Source organism: Scardinius erythrophthalmus, assembly GCF_964197995.2.
Source record: "Scardinius erythrophthalmus genome assembly, chromosome: 25".
In the NCBI taxonomy this organism is placed as follows: Eukaryota; Metazoa; Chordata; class Actinopteri; order Cypriniformes; family Leuciscidae; genus Scardinius; species Scardinius erythrophthalmus.
In genome coordinates this window covers 20522436-20539806 of record NC_138245.1, presented here as the reverse complement: position 1 = coordinate 20539806, position 17371 = coordinate 20522436, and the positions used below count along the sequence as shown (strand labels likewise).

The 17371-nt window shown below is 38.5% G+C and overlaps 1 protein-coding gene across 1 annotated transcript; it reads left to right on the top strand.

The window, feature by feature from the left end:
• Positions 1-10002: 10002 nt before the first annotated feature.
• sox12 (SRY-box transcription factor 12) lies at positions 10003-14470 on the top strand. Its single transcript, XM_081358287.1, has 2 exons — positions 10003-10208; positions 10560-14470. The coding sequence occupies exon 2, from the start codon at positions 10611-10613 to the stop codon at positions 11715-11717; it is 1107 nt and encodes a 368-aa protein (XP_081214413.1). The 5' UTR covers positions 10003-10208; positions 10560-10610; the 3' UTR covers positions 11718-14470.
• The last annotated feature ends 2901 nt before the right edge of the window (positions 14471-17371 follow it).

Sequence of the window (17371 nt, the reverse complement as noted above, 5' to 3'; positions counted from 1 at the left end):
AACTTTTCGGACCAGTCCATAGCAGCAACACTAGCTCAACCAATAGCATGAGTTTGGGGATGGGACTATCTGTATATCTGACCAATGAAAGACGGGATTGGGGGGGTGGAGCACAAAAATTACATCACCAGGCAACACATTGGATGTTAGGCAACACACATATTGAACCACCTTCATCAGAGTTATCCAAGTGATTCACAGCCTACAGGATCTCGGCATGGTCCCCTCTGCCTGTCCCCGCGGGTTCAAATAAGGTGATCGCCCGTGCTCTTCTATGCTCATCACTCTCAGTCTAAGGTTATCATCATTACCCCTTTCTACTTACTTATAGCCCAGTCTGAGCGTGCTGTCTGTCTGCTGCAGATCAATAGCTCCTCTCTGAAGAAGTCAGGGTAAGAAAGTCCCAGAGCCGGGACTGTGTCTTGCATTTAAACGGCTGTAAATTGCCTCTCTTTTCCCCCCGTGACTGCCATTTCCCATGTAATGGTGTCTGATGGGGGAGACTGTGATTTTGCTGTCAGGGCTGTCAAGGCTAGAGGCTGGTGCTGGATTTTAATGTGCTGAGATACAGATGAACCCAGAGGAACTGTAAAATGAAAGGCACCTATCCAGAATAATTGAGACGCATGAGTTTTGGTAGAGGTTACAGGAACTATGCATGTTTCATATAGATTACCATTTTATAAATATAGTGCATTTTCTTTTTATGGATTTAATGTACTGTATAACCCCATAAATAAACTGTTTATCTCATCAAATGATTATCTATCATCCTTTGCATGTTAAAGAAATGTTGAGGGTTAAATACAGCTTACGCTCTACTGACAGCATTTGAGGCATGCTGTTGATTACCACAACAAAACAAAATTGTGTACAGTAATGTCTATGGAAGACTTAAAACTAAATCTACGATATATTTTACTGTGTATTTTTTAGAAAATAGAAACTTATGCAGAAAAGGACAAGAGAAAAAGCAGCTTTCTACCATCAGCTTTCCCATAATTTGATGCTCAGCATTTACACTGCGCCGGAGGCTGTGGCACGGAAGAGTCTTTAGCAAATGAAACATTCCCGTAAAGAACCAGATGTCACACATCAGCAGAAAGGTTGCAAGCTGAGGCTCTCCTGTAGGCAGGCTGGGAACCGTGGCGTAGCTCAGTTTGGAGAGAGATCATGAGTGTGAAGCAGTACAGGTGCAGAGGGCCCCACAGGGCAGACTTCACCCCACTTCCATGATCAAAATATTATAATGCTATTGGTTCAGGTTGCCTTGCAGGCAGGGAGTAATTGGTACAAGATTGTCACCTCCTGTGTTAACTGCAACCGAGAAAAAGGTTGACACTGACACAAACCAATAGCTAAAGAAAGGAGATGAGGTGTTAACAACACAAAATCACTAGTCTTCTGAGTCATAAACACAACAAACAAAAATATCACTCACTCAGAATGATGTGTCCACAATGTATTTGCACACACTGTCTGTGTTGTTTTTGCACCTGATTTACAAGGAATTATGCGAACTGAAATTGCTAAAATATCCGTTAATGAAGGTTTATTTAATTTCGCAAATAACAAAAACACAATAAAATACGCACAATAAAAATGCAACTTTTGACAAAAAAATATATTTCCACAAGATATTATCAATGCTCTGACATCTGACAGAAATCTAGAAATAATATAATTGTTTCAAGTAATCCAATAATAGTACAATGCTTAATCTAACTTTTGTCTTTCTTCTTTACATGCTAGATAAACATGCCTTTCCTCATTATTTCAAAGAGAAGCAATAAAATAAAATTATGGTGAGAAAAAAAGACATATCTGCAAGATATTAATGCACTGACAATATTTTTTGAAGAAGAAAAATCTAGAAAACCTATGATTGTTTCAAATAATCCATAGTTTAAAGTTGAATAATTGCAGGCATTCTTGAGCAGAATGCTTGTTTATATACACTAAATAATGGTAATATTTCAACCTCCATTTGGACAAAATTATGCAAATGTAAATTATCAGGCAACTCTGACAAGCTTGATTGGCTGGTTCAGGTGTGTTTGATTAAGGTTGAAACTAAATACTTCAGCACTGTGGGTCCCCAGAAGCAGGGCTGAAGCATATATGCATTTATGCTCTTTGCCTAACAATGAATAACTAAAGCATAAAGAATTCACAAAACTGTAATCTGTATTCCTCTTCAGATTTATGACTGCGATACTCCAACATCTTCTAGAACATAAGTGTTTTTGGAGTTGTAAGAGACTCTTTTATCCTTTGTCAAAGAGTGTCTGCCAGAGACCAGGCAGATTTATTAATAAGGCTTGGAGAGAGATGTAGCCTCATTTGCTCTCTGCTTATATCCTTGGGAAGTGCAGTTTACTACAACGGTGATTGAAACAATGATGAAGACCCCATTAAGAGAGGGGACATGCTTTAGGATGCTGCCTCAGAAACAACGTAAGATTTTAGTCTTTTACACAATCTAATTCAATAAAAAGTACAGCTTGTATCCCGCAGCATGTTGTTCATCTGGAACAGATTGTTCCTAAGGAAAAACAAATTTCCTGCTGATATTACACAGATTATTTTCATTGGCTACGTACAGACAGATGTCATGGAGTTGCGCTCAAAAGAAAACCTTATTGGCCATGAGAAACATTTTTCTCTGTGCTAGTCAAGTGAACCGGTGAGTTACATCAGTCGACAATAATCCTTAAATCTTGTCAGATGTTTTGATTAACTTGTTTCCATTATGTTTACTCCCTGAGAAAATGGTTTGTCTCGAAAATATATCAAAAGAAGAAAATGGGGATAAAAACGTATACACAAAAGATTGTCTCGAAGCAAAGAGGTGCCAGAACATGTGGAGTTTCAGTGCCTGAGACCCAGACAGAGGAGGACAACATAAATGTCAGGAGTGTTATGCTCATAATGATAGAGTTGGGGAGTTTGGATCATAGCAGAACAGCATGTACCCTGTCCTGCCCTTCACTCCAAAGCCCTGTTTCTATGGTTTGCCCTCATCTGACAATGTCAAAGCCAGGCTTGTGATTTGTTAGGGACACTATGTAAACTCTACATATTCATATTCCTTTCACCCGTCATCGACCTCCGTTTCTTCTTGGTTTCTCATTTTTACCAACTGTCAAAACTGACCAAGGTGAAATGGATGGAGATATGCATGTAGCAGTGGGGGGATCCTTTATACCTTTATCTTACTTTTGCCTTTCATCATTATTTCAAAGCGAAGCAACAAAAAACTAAACAAAAGAACAGTACAGAAAAAAAAAACAGGTAACGCTATTAACTAGTTGCTTATTACCATATTACTAGGATATTGGGTGTTTATTAGTACTTATAAAGGACATATTAATGCCTTATTTTACATCCTTTAATCCTACCCAATACCTAAACTTAACAACTACCTTACAAACTATTAATAAGTGTAATTTACATTTAGTGAAAAGTGAGAATTGGACCCTAAACTAAAGTGTGACTGAAAAGTGTTTTGGAAAATGCTAAGTACTCTTTTCAATGCTACTGGCTAGGCTTGTATACTTTGTTGTTTTGAAGCAACATGTACCAGTGTAGAGTACACTGTAAAAAATATATATATGATCAATAAGTCGACAACATACATTTTTACATTGCTTTAACTCATCAAAATAAGTTATACAAGATTAAATTAATTCAATTCAAGTCAGTTTAATGTAATTTAATTTGAAATGACTTAAACATACAAGTTTATTGTACTTAAACATTTAAGGCAGCAACTTTTTTTTTTACAATGTAGATGCACAGTATAATTTGGCAATTATTATTAATAAAAGTAATGTTTGATTGTTTGCAAAGCATGCATCCATTAAAATCTTTCTAACTGACTATTGCTGGCTACTTGACAAATATCTCATAATAAATAATAACTTAAGCTATAAATATCTATGGGCCTTTGACATCAGACCCATGTCTCCTTAAACAAGAGCTGGAGCATAATAAATTGGGGGTGAAAATACAAATTAAATAAATTCCTAATTTCTTACATGAATAAATTCAAAAGTAAATACTTTTACACCTTCTTTACTTCATTTAAGTCTGGAGTAACATAATTTAGCTATTCATGTTTATCAGACAACCAAAAAGTGCACTAATGTGGATGTTTACGTGTGTTTCTTAGTTCTTATAACAGTGATACAATACTAATAGATCCTCTCTATTATGAATAAGGAAACTGCAAGGGTGGGCTACGATGGTTGAGAGTTCATGGGGGAGACGTGATTCTCTAAAGTGCTCAGATGCAACCTTTTAAGGTCCTGGCCTGTCATTGCCACTGCACACAGTCCGGATCCCCTTTATTTATCTCATTCTATCGCCCCACTTAGTCATTGACCCCTCGGGAGAGGCTTGACCCTCAGAATCCTGGCCTGTGATTGGACAGAACAGGGGGAGCAGTAGTAGAGCGAGGATCTCCCTGTTGACCCTCCACTTTCATATGGTAGACTGATTCTTATAATATACATACAAAGCACAATTGCGCTGAACATCTCCATCCCTGATATCTTCACAACAACTGCTGTTGTGTAGATGGAACATGTCTTATTGAGTTTCCAAAGCTACAAGCTGTCGATTAATGTTTATTTTCACCATCTGGTGATGTTACACAACATGGTTGCTCCATAATGGAATTGCATCCACAAACGCCATTTTGTAAATAGAGTTATCAAAGCAGCTTAGAAAGAAACAAGATTTAAGAATTGTCTGAAAGCATCACAGATTATGACTGTTTAAATATACTCTATACAGTAAACCAGCCAAAACTAGATGAGGAACTGATGTATGAGTGTGGTTGGATGATATAACAGTTTGATTTGATTTGGGTTTTGGGGCAATCAGGAATATTCATCTTTTCTCCTCTAGGGAGATTAGATTTATACACTCTGCACTAATCTGTCATCTCTGTTCGAGTTCAGACTGAGTTTCTATTCTCAGAAACGAATGGCCGAGGGGGGCAGGGGAGAATTCTCAAACGGGTCAGGGGTTGTAGACTGGGAGATTAGGAGTTCACGTTCATTTCTCTTGCTTCTGTCTGAAAAAAGCCAAAGGTTACCAGCACAGGAAGAGGAGGAGGGGGTTAGACAGGCTAAAATCTCTGACTTGTGTCTGCCAGTGCAAGCAAAGATGTAATGCGTAATCTCTCAAGCCCCAAAACAAACAAACACACACTTACACCCCGCTGCAGGACCACCACTGACCATGGAGGAGGATGCTTGTGTGTCAATAGTGTTCAACTATAGAGTTGCTCTAAAAAGCCTTTTCATATCAAAATCAAATCATATCAATTTCATATCTGGCCTTTGTATTTCATATGCGCACCAGCATGTCCACTGCAGATTTCCACATACAACAAGAGCAACAAATACACAAGCACAGCTGTACAATGGAGAAACCGTTTAACTAGGACCAACAAAAGGAAGGTATATACATACAGTATACGTAATATACTGTAAACATTTAAATTGCAAATAAGGCAGTTTTTATATCTAGCTTTTAATTATATATTTATATTTCTACTTCAATTCATTGTTGAAATATAAACAATCAAATGGTGGCTGTAATAAAAACTAGTTTTCTTTACAGATTTATAATAAAAACAACAGGTTTAGTGAAAAAATAATAAATGTGATGAATATAGTGCATTTATTTAACAAAATGTATATATAATTATATAAGTATATAAAAATAATGATACTTTTAAAAGAAATCAACACTTTATTTTACAGCGTCCTTGTCACATGTACTTACTGTAGTAATAACAGTTATGCATTATTATATGAAACTAACCCTAAACCAAACTATAATCCAATAGTAAGTACATGATGTTAATTAATATTACTCAATACTTAAATGTATAATTACACTGTAACAAGGAAACCTTAAAATAAGTGTAACTGAAATTATTTAGCTGGGATTCATCATATTGATCAAAAGTGAGAAATTACTGAATAAATGACTTTTACATTGTTACAAAAAATAAATAATAAATTCTGCTCTTTTGAACGTTCTATTAAAAAAATCTGGGGGGGAAAATGGTTTAAAAAAATCGTCTAAAAACATTAAGCAGCAGCCACGATTTTCAACACTGATGATGATAAGAAATTATTGAGCACCAAATCAGCATATTATAATGATTTCTGAAGGATCATGTGACAGATATATAAAAAATAGAAAGCAGGTATTTAAAATAATAATTTCACAATATAACTATTTTCACTATTTTTGAACAATGAAATGCAGCTTTGTTGAGCATAAGTTTCAAAAACATTGAAAAATCTTACTGACCCTATATACAAATACATATTTCTATGGAATTAAGTTCAAATGTTATTTTTTACATTACATATTGTTTGACAATACTAGAAAAATGTCCTAATCAAACGACGATAATGATATCACGATGCAACATCCAGAGGTCCAGAGTAGTACAAAATAGTAAAGTTCTTTAGGAAACACTCATGCATGTGACAAGCATGTTATTGTTTCCGCGCTACCATTTTACATCTACCACAGGGGCTGATAGATTAGGCAAAATAACCTGCTATAAAAACAAAGAATGCAAAAGAGTGTTATGAGGTGCTCCAGCATGCGTCCTCCAGGTTCATTCAGCATTGCGGTGGCATCACTGCTCCCTCTTTTTCAGAAACTGGAGCAGCAGTGAGATCAAGCGGTGCCCTCCTCCCTCTGCCCGCTAATCCCTGAAAGATGATCTATCTGTGTCCCGCTCTAACGCTCGCTCGCTCAGGACGGGTACGGAAGAGGAGGAGGCCCCGTCCTTATCAGCCAGACAGACACCCATCCTGCTCAGGGGGTCCAATCCTCCCCTTTCTGCCCGTTCCGTAATTAGATGAGGTGTCTAGGTCTGGCCGGGGATTTGGCCAGGGTCTGAACTAGGTCGGTGGGTGATAGTGTTGTTGCCTTTTTCGTTTAACACCCCCCTCCCCCCAAATCGTTCGGGCTAATATCAGTTTTATTTGTCAAACGAATATGTCTGACACACAGTGACATGGTCCAGATCATTACGTTAAGTGCTGGAGGACATATTGACACTGTTAAGAGGTCTCAATGGACTGATGTTCACTATGAACTTGACACAATAGGCCGTGCAAACATATCTGTAATTGGATTAGTTTTTTTTTTTTGCTGATTCAGAGAATACGATGAGAACGAAAAAACCTGGCTCGTACACCTATATCAGAATTACATGAGTCGACTGATGCATGACTATATGGGAATATATAATTTGGCAGACAAGATTTTGGAAAGTTGCCCATTATATGGAAATAACCAGAGAAATGCAAGCTTGCACTTCAGCCCTCGGGTTCTGACGACCGCCCTTCATTGATTACAAAATGTATATTGCCATTATTGGCACTTTAGTGACAGTCTGCTTTAATTAACTGTTTTGGGCCATTTCAGCATGTATTGATGCAACAGCTTATCGATGCAGTGACGCTGACCATATGGATCGACTGACATATTTCACTGAAGCATTAGTGGCTGTATCTATTCAGATGATGATAGCTCATTCTAATCGTCAATTTTGTGAAAAGATGTAATGATGTCATACCAGGACAGTCACATATGCTTTCAGATCTTCTCGTTTAAGATTCTGAAGGCAGGCTTATTAGATGTTCTGAATTCCCCATGCTCCTTCATTGACATTTTACTTAACAGAAGAAATTGATGTGTGAAGCCACTAGAAAAAGACAGTGCCCACTGCATCATTGTCCAAGATTAAGAAAAATATAGATTGCAGATAATTTATCTCTTTGTCCATTTCCATTCAGCCATCAATTTATCACAAGCATCTAATCCATGACATTTTAGTGATGATACATGTTTATCTTTATATAGTAAAAAAAAAAGGAAGTTTGCGTAAAATACTTTATGAGTTGCATGAGTGTGGCATACTATATTCTATTGTAAAATGAATAGGTTTGACTAGATATGCACAAATATTACAATTCTGTGTGATATTGTTAAGCTGAGAATTATTTTCATGTTATGGTCGATAGCCAATAAATGGTTAATATTCAAATTCTGTACTACTTCGTTTTAAAAAATAAAACATAAAAAAATGAATTTAGCCATCACAAAAGTATAATGTACACTATGAAAAATGGACATTTATTTTTCTAAAGAATACATTCAACAATGACAAAGAAAATCTTAAAATAAAAACAGAGGAAATAAGCAAAAATATACAATATTGCCTGCTAGATTATATCCAATAAACCTTATTCAGAGCAGCGCCATGGCGGTTATGAAAGTGAGGATGTGAGGTAGAGGTCTGTTACCTTCTTCCACCCCCACTTGCAACATTCATGTTTTGTCCCGCTCCTGCCCACCGACAAAAGAATAGTTTTTTTCAGTATGTCCATAAAATTTCCATGAAAGAACAAAAACCTATACATTTCAGCATAAACGCTCCCGATGAATTATTTGTAATTAAAGCATCTACATTCACAAACCACTGTTAATTGTAACAGAAAAGCAGAAATAGGCTACAACTACTACCTTTATAATCGCTAAAAACCTGTCAATATGCCAGTCATGAGCATGCATAACTCAGCAGTGAACAAATACTCTGGCGTTTTGAGAGGTGAGTGGATTCTAACTTAAACACCTCTGATTGCGTTCAAGAAATGAACAGTTGTTCGAGATTAGCTACATTGCTTAATGCTGCAAAAATGTGTTGTAAATAGAAAACCTTTCCAGAGCGCAAACACAGATGAGCACTGGATCAGTTGCAAAATCTGTTTCGCCAATATTATTACGTAGAAAACTGATCCTAGACCAGCAATTATGGGCAGCTTTTCCCTCTTAAAGCAATCAGAAGCAGCAGCAGCAGGCAGGGGAAGCCTAAGCCTATGCTTGCACCTGTAAAACATTTTTATTTTATATTGTTGTTGTGCTTGTGGCTTTTGTGTTATAGATGAGCAACAATTTCTTTGTTTTTAGATATTTTATTTTTAGATATTTCTATCGCCCATAAAACCTTGTCATGCGCTGCACTGTGAGGGATAGACTTTCAATGGCATCCACGGTAAAAAGTTATATAAAGCTCCTTGATCACTAATAATTTTTCTCAGCTCATGTTTTCTGGAGTTTTTTTGTCTATTGAAATTTCTTGGAAAGACATTTTTGCAGTGTTTTTTCCAGTAGAACAACCCAAAAACAGATTAAATAACAGTGCAACCCACTAAAGAGATGTATGTCCATCCCTCACAGCCTTGCTTTCAATCCCGTTAAAAATCAAAGATGGCTCTGCTGTTAAATGAGGTCTATAAACACAGAAAACTGATATGTAAAAAAAAAAAAAAAAAAAAAAAATTCTTCTTCTTAATAATAATTATTATGTAAATAATGTTAAACGTCCAAAAATAAAACGTAAAAAGGTGGAGAAAATTATTGTTAGAGAATTTAAAATGAACACTTTCACTTACATATTCACATACATTTGAACCTAAAATCTTGGTGTTCATATAAAAAAAAAAGTGCACGGATTGTGACGGATACCCTAAAATACACATAAAAATGCCAACACTGAAGGCATGCCTGCAAGTGTGCTACTTCCAGTTATGAAAATCGAGAAATACATCACACAGACTCATGAATACGTGACTCTACATGTGCCAGACTGCCTTGAAGGTCTTGTCCTAATTTAAGTTTTTGCTTGTAGCATTTAACACCTCTTCAGTTAGCATCTCTTTCTCTCTTTCCATCCGCTGCACTGTAGCTGTGCCTCACTGCATGGAAACTTTCACCCCCCCATCCTTGACACTCACACACCCACATGCACACAAACACACGCACCACGACAGAGAGCGGTGGGTGGAAGGGGAGGAGACTGTGTCTGGTAAGGTTGAGCTGTTTACAGTGTGGGTTTATAAAACAGCAGACGAGGGGGGGGGGTGTCCCTACAAAGAGGGAGCAGGGAGGAGAAACGGCAGACAAGGATAGGGAGAGTGACTGAGAGGATAGAGAGCGTCTGAGAGAGAGGGTCCGCATGCAGGACAGAGTGATAAAACAGCAGGCAGACGCTGGAGATTTTTTTTTTTTACTTCCACCACAACTGCTACAGCAGAGGAGATGCTTATGTGAGGAGAGCAAGTGATTGTGCATAGTTAGCAGAAGCTGTCTTCATTTCTATAGTAAGTACTTCATTTGAATCATATTTAAAAAAATATTGTTTGTATGTGTGTGTGTGTATATATATATATATATATATATATATATATATACATACATATATACATACATATACACACACACACACAGACATTTAATTTACTTTAATTTACTATATATTTTAATAGTACACACACACATGTAGAGTCTCATATGAAACTGATTTAAATGACATTTAAAGATTTATGTCGTTATCAACAAATATTATAAAAAAAAATACATTTTTAAAACTCTTGTCTTGGAAAAATGAAAGTTTGTATTTAACAAATGAAGTGTATAAGAGGTCACTGAAGACATGTCTGTATTTATTTCAGGATAAATGCAGGAATTGATGGGTTGCTGCATCTTAGAGTGTCTTGTCATGGATGACTCTAGGGAACCTACTGAATAGATCTCAGCGCTGCATCATGGTTCAGCAAAGAACCCACAAATACTTGTCAGTCATGGACAGCAATTCTACCAGAGAGGTGTTTGTGGGACTGGCCGCAGAAGACGATTCTGAGGTGTTTGGACACGTACCTTCTAACAAAGATCCCAACTGGTGCAAAACTCCAACTGGGCACATCAAAAGACCAATGAACGCTTTTATGGTCTGGTCCCAGATTGAAAGACGGAAGATTATGGAACAGTGGCCTGACATGCACAATGCTGAGATTTCAAAGCGCCTCGGAAAGCGCTGGAAACTACTGCCCGATTATGAGAAGATACCCTTCATCAAAGAGGCCGAAAGACTGCGCCTAAAGCACATGGCTGACTATCCTGACTACAAGTACCGGCCCAGGAAAAAGAGCAAGTGCTCTACCCCTGTGAAACTTGGCGAGAAGTCGCCAATGAAATCCAGCAAGCCCCATTCAGGAAGATCTAGTGGGCTCTCCTGCAAAGGGCTAAAGATCAAACCTGCTTCTACCAAGCATAAAATGAACTTCAATGGCAATAAATACAAGAGCTACAGCGAGAGCATGAGCGATGACGACACGATGGATGTAAACTTAGAAAGCCCAGTGACTCTGCAAGACGATCACAACGTGTCAAGTCACTTTGTCCTTCACCAGCAGGCCACCGTTCCCTCTGAGGACCAGCAACCAGTTCCTGAGCTCAGAGTGAAAGTGCCCATCTCTCAAACCAGCAGCATCCAGAGTCTCACAGACAGTGAGTGCCAGGCTCCCCCGGATTCCACGATGAGCGAGCCACAAGGGTCGACATCTGGAAGATCCTCCACACCGACCTCAACCAGCTCCTCCTCTTTGGTGTCATCAGCCTGTTCAGATGAGGAACTGGACGAGGAACTCTTGCATATCATTTCTAACAGTATGCCCATGGACTGCTCTGCTCTGGACAAGGACTTTGAAGCATTTCATGCCAACTCAGGATCCCATTTTGACTTCCCAGATTACTGCACTCCAGAGGTGAATGAAATGATTTCTGGGGACTTGCTTGTGCCCAGTATCTCAGACCTAGTGTTCACCTACTGAAGTTGAGCCCTTTGCAATGTGGTCATGCCTGCATAGCTGCCAATTCTAAAATATTTTGTCCATATTGTACTTGGACAATTCCTTTTTCCATGTGTTTATTTTTCTCAATGAATCCCGTAAGTGCTATTGCTTTACTTTCCAAGCATGTCACATCTTGTGGGTTTAGCTAACAGACACACAGGGCTTTGCAGAGCTGTTCAAGAGAGTAAGACATTCAGATCTTGTTCAACACTTCAGAGGAAGCTGGGTGTATTTCTTAGAGACAGAGGACTAAGTTTTACCAGCTGTTTCGATAAATGTTTTAAACTGAAAGCTACTGTCTCCAAGTATCTGATGGGAAGCAGTTAGAAGCAAAAACCTGTATTGATTTAAAGGGACAATTCACCCAAAAATTTAAATGTTGTCATCATTTACATCCTATATGACTTACTTTCTTTACGAAACACAAAAGAAGATATTTTGAAGAATGTGTCAATTGTTTTTGTTCATACGTCCATAGTCAATGGGGACCAAAACAACACTGGACACTATTGACTATCATTGTGTGAAGAAAAAACACTGTAACATTCTTCAAAATATCCTCTTTTGTGTTCCACAGAGACAAAAGTAAATGGTGACAAATTTCATTTTTGGCTGAACAAGCCTTTTAATAACAGCATAATGAAAACTTACAAAAACGATTTCCAGCAGACGTTTCAATGTGCACAAACAGTATTGGTACATTCATATTCTAAAAGACTGGGTGAGAAATTATGAAAAGGAAATGATGACTGAAACCATTTATTAAAACATGCAGCACTTACAGTAAAGCATCAGTAACCTTGCGGAGCAAACCACTGCAGACACATAATTCATATCATATTCGTTAATTAGGTAATAGCACTTTCATCACCTTGCCATTGCCACAGACGTTAAGACACACATGTGATTTAAAGGCAGCTCTGCATTGGCCCTGCATGCAGGTGTGTGTTTGTGTGTGTGTGTGTGTGTGTGTGTGTGTGCGTCAATGTGTGCCTGAACTGTTTGGACTATGGACAAAAGGGGGATAAGGTTAGGGTTTGGGGGTTGGGATTGGTTCTTTCAGGGAACTGTGCATCTGTCCATGCAGGCAGCAGCTTTTATGCAGGGGTCGGACTCTGTGCGTACCGAGCGTCTGCCGGGGTGGGGAGGGGTACGAGGGGGGGGCTCCTGCACCGGTTCACTGAAATGCATGTCATGTCTGCAGTCTGGCTGCAGCTGCCCCGATCAGGGCTAGAAATCTGTGTCTGCCAGCTGGCCCCCATTGACTCTCTCAGGGATCGTTTGTCTAGGTCCTAGTGCCTCCCGTAGGTAATTCATCTGTGATGATCTGTGTGTGCTTGTGAGCGTCTCTTTCTCTCCCGGAGAAACCATCCGAAGCCAACCGAAGTGACAGAATGCCCCAATTTCTCAAAACAGGATCCGTCCTCTTTTCTTTCACCCAAATGCTCTTATTAATTTCAGCTCAGTTGGTGACCGGGAGACCGGCATTATTTACCTCCCACCAACAGTTGTCAGAGAAGGGACAACAAACCCTGCAGTTCGTATCTTACATAAACTGTTAATCCTCGTCGATTCCCGACGTCCTGGGAAGATGCAGCAGCATGCTGTGCAAACTGCAAAGCGAAGGAACACAAAAGGAAAGGGACCTGATGTGTGTTTGCTCTTGGTTTAACCTCACTGTTTGGACTGCATAATGACTACTTTTGTCACACTGACCACAGAGGCATAAACAGCCTCCATCTTGATGTGTTTCCTTATTGTAGGAAAGAGTTGACTGAACTAGTTCTGTACAACCAGTATTTTTTCTAGACCATGATAGTTTGCAAAAATCTTAGTTTTATCAAGTGGATTTTAGATCGATGCCACATTCGGTGGTCAAACTACACATGTAATTCAGGTATATGTGTCTCAACTTAAAAGGGAAATGGCGTTAAACACAAGAGGGCCGATAGGAAAGATGGGCACGGCTTTGATACGATGCCTTCATTCATAAAACACAATTTTCAATGTGTAAAAAACATTACGTCAACATATATGTATAGAACAGAAAGATTTAGTGCTTTAAAACCGAAACGTTGGCATTTTAAATGCTCAAAATTGTAGAAACTGTAGTAATAACGCAAGCTACTAGAAACTTCAGTTTCTTTACATGTGAGGCTGGATGGAATTACTTTTGTAATACAAAAAGGTCATTTGTATTATGAAAAACCAAACTCAAGTTTGCATGTGTCATAAATAAGGATTTGTGAATAGGTAAAACAAAAGGCTTAGGCCTTCAACAATCATCAGGGAAATGATTTCAGGAAAACGATACATTCACTATTTTAGCGGATTCTGCACTACTGAAATTGTGAAATGGCTCGCCACACCTGAAGTTACCACACAGGAACGAGTCTTTGCATTAAGACGTATGCCAATCAAATCTGTCTCCATACAATCTTGAATAATATCAGGTCACTGAACCAATACCGTACCAAACACCAGCAGTCAATTAAACGGACTCAGGACTAAAAACAACAGCCCAATGTGGATCTGCTTTGATTCAGCCATTACTAAGATGCACTCTGTTTGGCCATTGTATGTCATTGTTGATGATCTGCAAAAGAACTGTATGTAGCATCAAAGGTCAATCTGCAAAGTTGTACCTTTTTAAATATTAAATATTTTAAAATTCCACAATACTTCTGGGTGCATTTTTTGGCTGTAAATAAAACGTTATTTAAATGTGTCTTAAAAATGGGTGCTTTACGTTTATACTTTGCCAGTATATTTGATCATTTAGTAAATGTTTTATTTTTATTTCATAGACGGTGTCATTTATTTATTTACTAAGAGCACCAGAAAATAGGAACGACACATCACAGATGGGCTCAGGCAAATTAGTGTCAAAGTGATAAATGCAGAAAGCTGTATATAACTGAAGCAATGTAAAAATACCCATCTGGTCGGCACCTCCTACTTCTTGGCTGGGGATTAATGAACAGTGTTCTGTGCGATAGAAAACCAAGGGCAATGCTAATTTCACACAGGCCAGACTCCGCTTTGCTAAACCTGTCATATGCGGAGCATGCGCTTCCTCATTTCCATGTCTGTAAGAAACCTGCTGCCATAATCAGTGATTGCCACCAATGGAGTCTTATTACAAAACATGGGCCCAGTCTTCCCTTTCAGGACTGAAGAATTTTCATGGCACTAAGCTGATCTATCACAGAAGACTCCACAGACCAACATAGTGGTTTGTACTGCAACAAAACTAAGCTCAAAACCAGATAACTCCCAATACAACACTGATTTCAGGCTCAGAACTAATTTATAATCTCAGCATGGTGCTGTTTCAGCTATTACAGACTGTACTGTTAGGTGAGAAATCTTATGTCAGATCCCCTATGATCATCTTGGAATGTGACAATGATATGAAATTCCTGTGAAAAATAATAATAGTCATCAGCTAAAGCACTCACCAGAATCAAAAGATGGCCAAACTATGACCATGTTGCCTCAAAATACATTGTTTTAGCATTTTTCATAGTTAGATGATTGTTTCCAGAGGAAATAATACTAGGTTGTTATTTTCCATTAGAGTTTTTTAAATTATTTATTCCTTATGCAATCAGAAGATGACTGAATGGTCGCAAAACCAGCAACTTAAGTGATGTTTATTCCATTATGTTGTTTGAATGCTTGTGGTCTGGATGTTTCAACTGAAATCACTGTTATCTGCTATTACATTATACTGTCATCCAGGTCAACCAAAGTCATGCTGTACATGATTACACTGAATCAAAAGATTTTGTTGCCTTTGCATGAATGACCACAGCATCTGCTTGATCTGAGCAGCAAACATTGTTTCGCTGACACACAAAGACATATGCATAGTATGACAATGTGTGGTGTTCGAGTCTAAGAGTTAATCTAACACATGCAGAAATGATGTTGTCATGTTTGTATTGGTGCTATCATCATGCACTTAAAGGGATAGTTCACCCCCCAAAAACCCCTTCAGACGTAAACATGGGTGTCTTTTCCTCTGTGTTCCACAGAAGTAGTTTTTCCAACATGTCTAAGCTGCTCTTTTCCATACAGTAAAAATGAATGGTGACCATGGGGGTCAAGCAAGATGTTAACGGAATGACTCTCTTGATGCTTTTTGTTGGTTTTGGAGCTTGACAGCTCTTAGTCCCCATTTACTTTCATTGTGCGGACTAGAGCTGCGTCAACATTCTTCCAAACTTCTCCTTATGCGTTTCATGGAACAAAGAAAGTCATAAGGGTTTGGAACAACATGAGGGTAAGTAAATGATGACAGGATTTTTGATTTTTGGCTGAACTGTTGCTGTAATCTAGGCTTAGAGAATGATATTTCTGCACAACTCTCTGTAGGTTTGTGCATCATAGATTGTGATTGTTAGTCATTCTTTTCACAGCACAGCAATAAAAAAGGAAAAACAACTTTCAATAAACAGGAGTCTTCAAGATGTTAGCAGAACATAAGTTTGGGCTATTAGCATTAGCTAATTCATGTGCATGTCTGCTTCCATAGTGTGCTGTAGTATCTCTATACCTCATTGCTACTGAGCACAAATAGAGATGAAAGCACTTTTGTGTACATAATAATGGTAGATCTCAGCAGCACATTTAGTTGTTTTGATGGACACATCAGTGTAATGACACCCTCATCAATAAACTGCTTTAAATCAGCCTTTCTGTCTGTCTGTGTGATTTTAAAGAGCTTCCATGCACATCAACACAATTACATGTATGCGCATAAAGCTACTTCTATAAATTAAATTAGTATGGATTAAGCATATGTAGCATAAGCAAGCTGTCCATATGTAGATACAAGTTTTCTAACATGCATTTAACATAGACCCGTCACCCGTCATGTGTGTCTGTTTAACGCTGCGGGTTTCTCCCACTCTGTCTCTGACGTGAGTTTCAGAAAGGATGCAGATGTTCTTGTGGTCAAAGCGCACAAGCATGAAAGGTTGCAGCAGCAATGTAATTGACAGCACGTTACATGCAAACACACACAGCCAGCTCATGTGACACATGAAAATGCTTTCGCACTAACAAACACAAGAACCTTTTTTAGATGCTTTAAGCCTACACAACTGAAAATGGCCAGTAACAGTGTGAACTGAAATATCCTTATTGTTGTAATTCAATAACGCACTGTTCTCACATTTATTCATTAAGGAACCATGTTCATGACTTCCATATGGCACAAGTTGTGTAATATCTCCTAACATAGAGCCACATGGCCATCAACCATGGGCAACATTTGTGACATGACTTGAAGACCAAGGATGGTAACCCATACTCAGAATTTATCCTCTGCATTTAACCTATCCACACACTAGGAGCAGCGTGTAGTGAACAAGCACACACTGCAAACCGTGGACTCACACACTTTTGCTGTGGTGCGCAGAGAGCGATTACGGGGTTAGGTGCCTTGATCACCTCAGTTATTTCCTGCCGGTATTGAGAATCGAACCCACAACCTTCGGGTTACTAGTCTGACTCTCTAACCATTCTAACCATCTGCCCCAGTCAGATGTTTAACTCATCATGACCACAAATTATGGCATTTTCCACTCTTGTGCACAGTCTGAAAAACATCAATCAAACTCAAT

Coding starts and splice junctions, on each gene's coding strand:
- sox12 (XM_081358287.1), top strand. CDS start 10,611: ATGACTCTAGGGAACCTACTGAATAGATCTCAGCGCTGCATCATGGTT.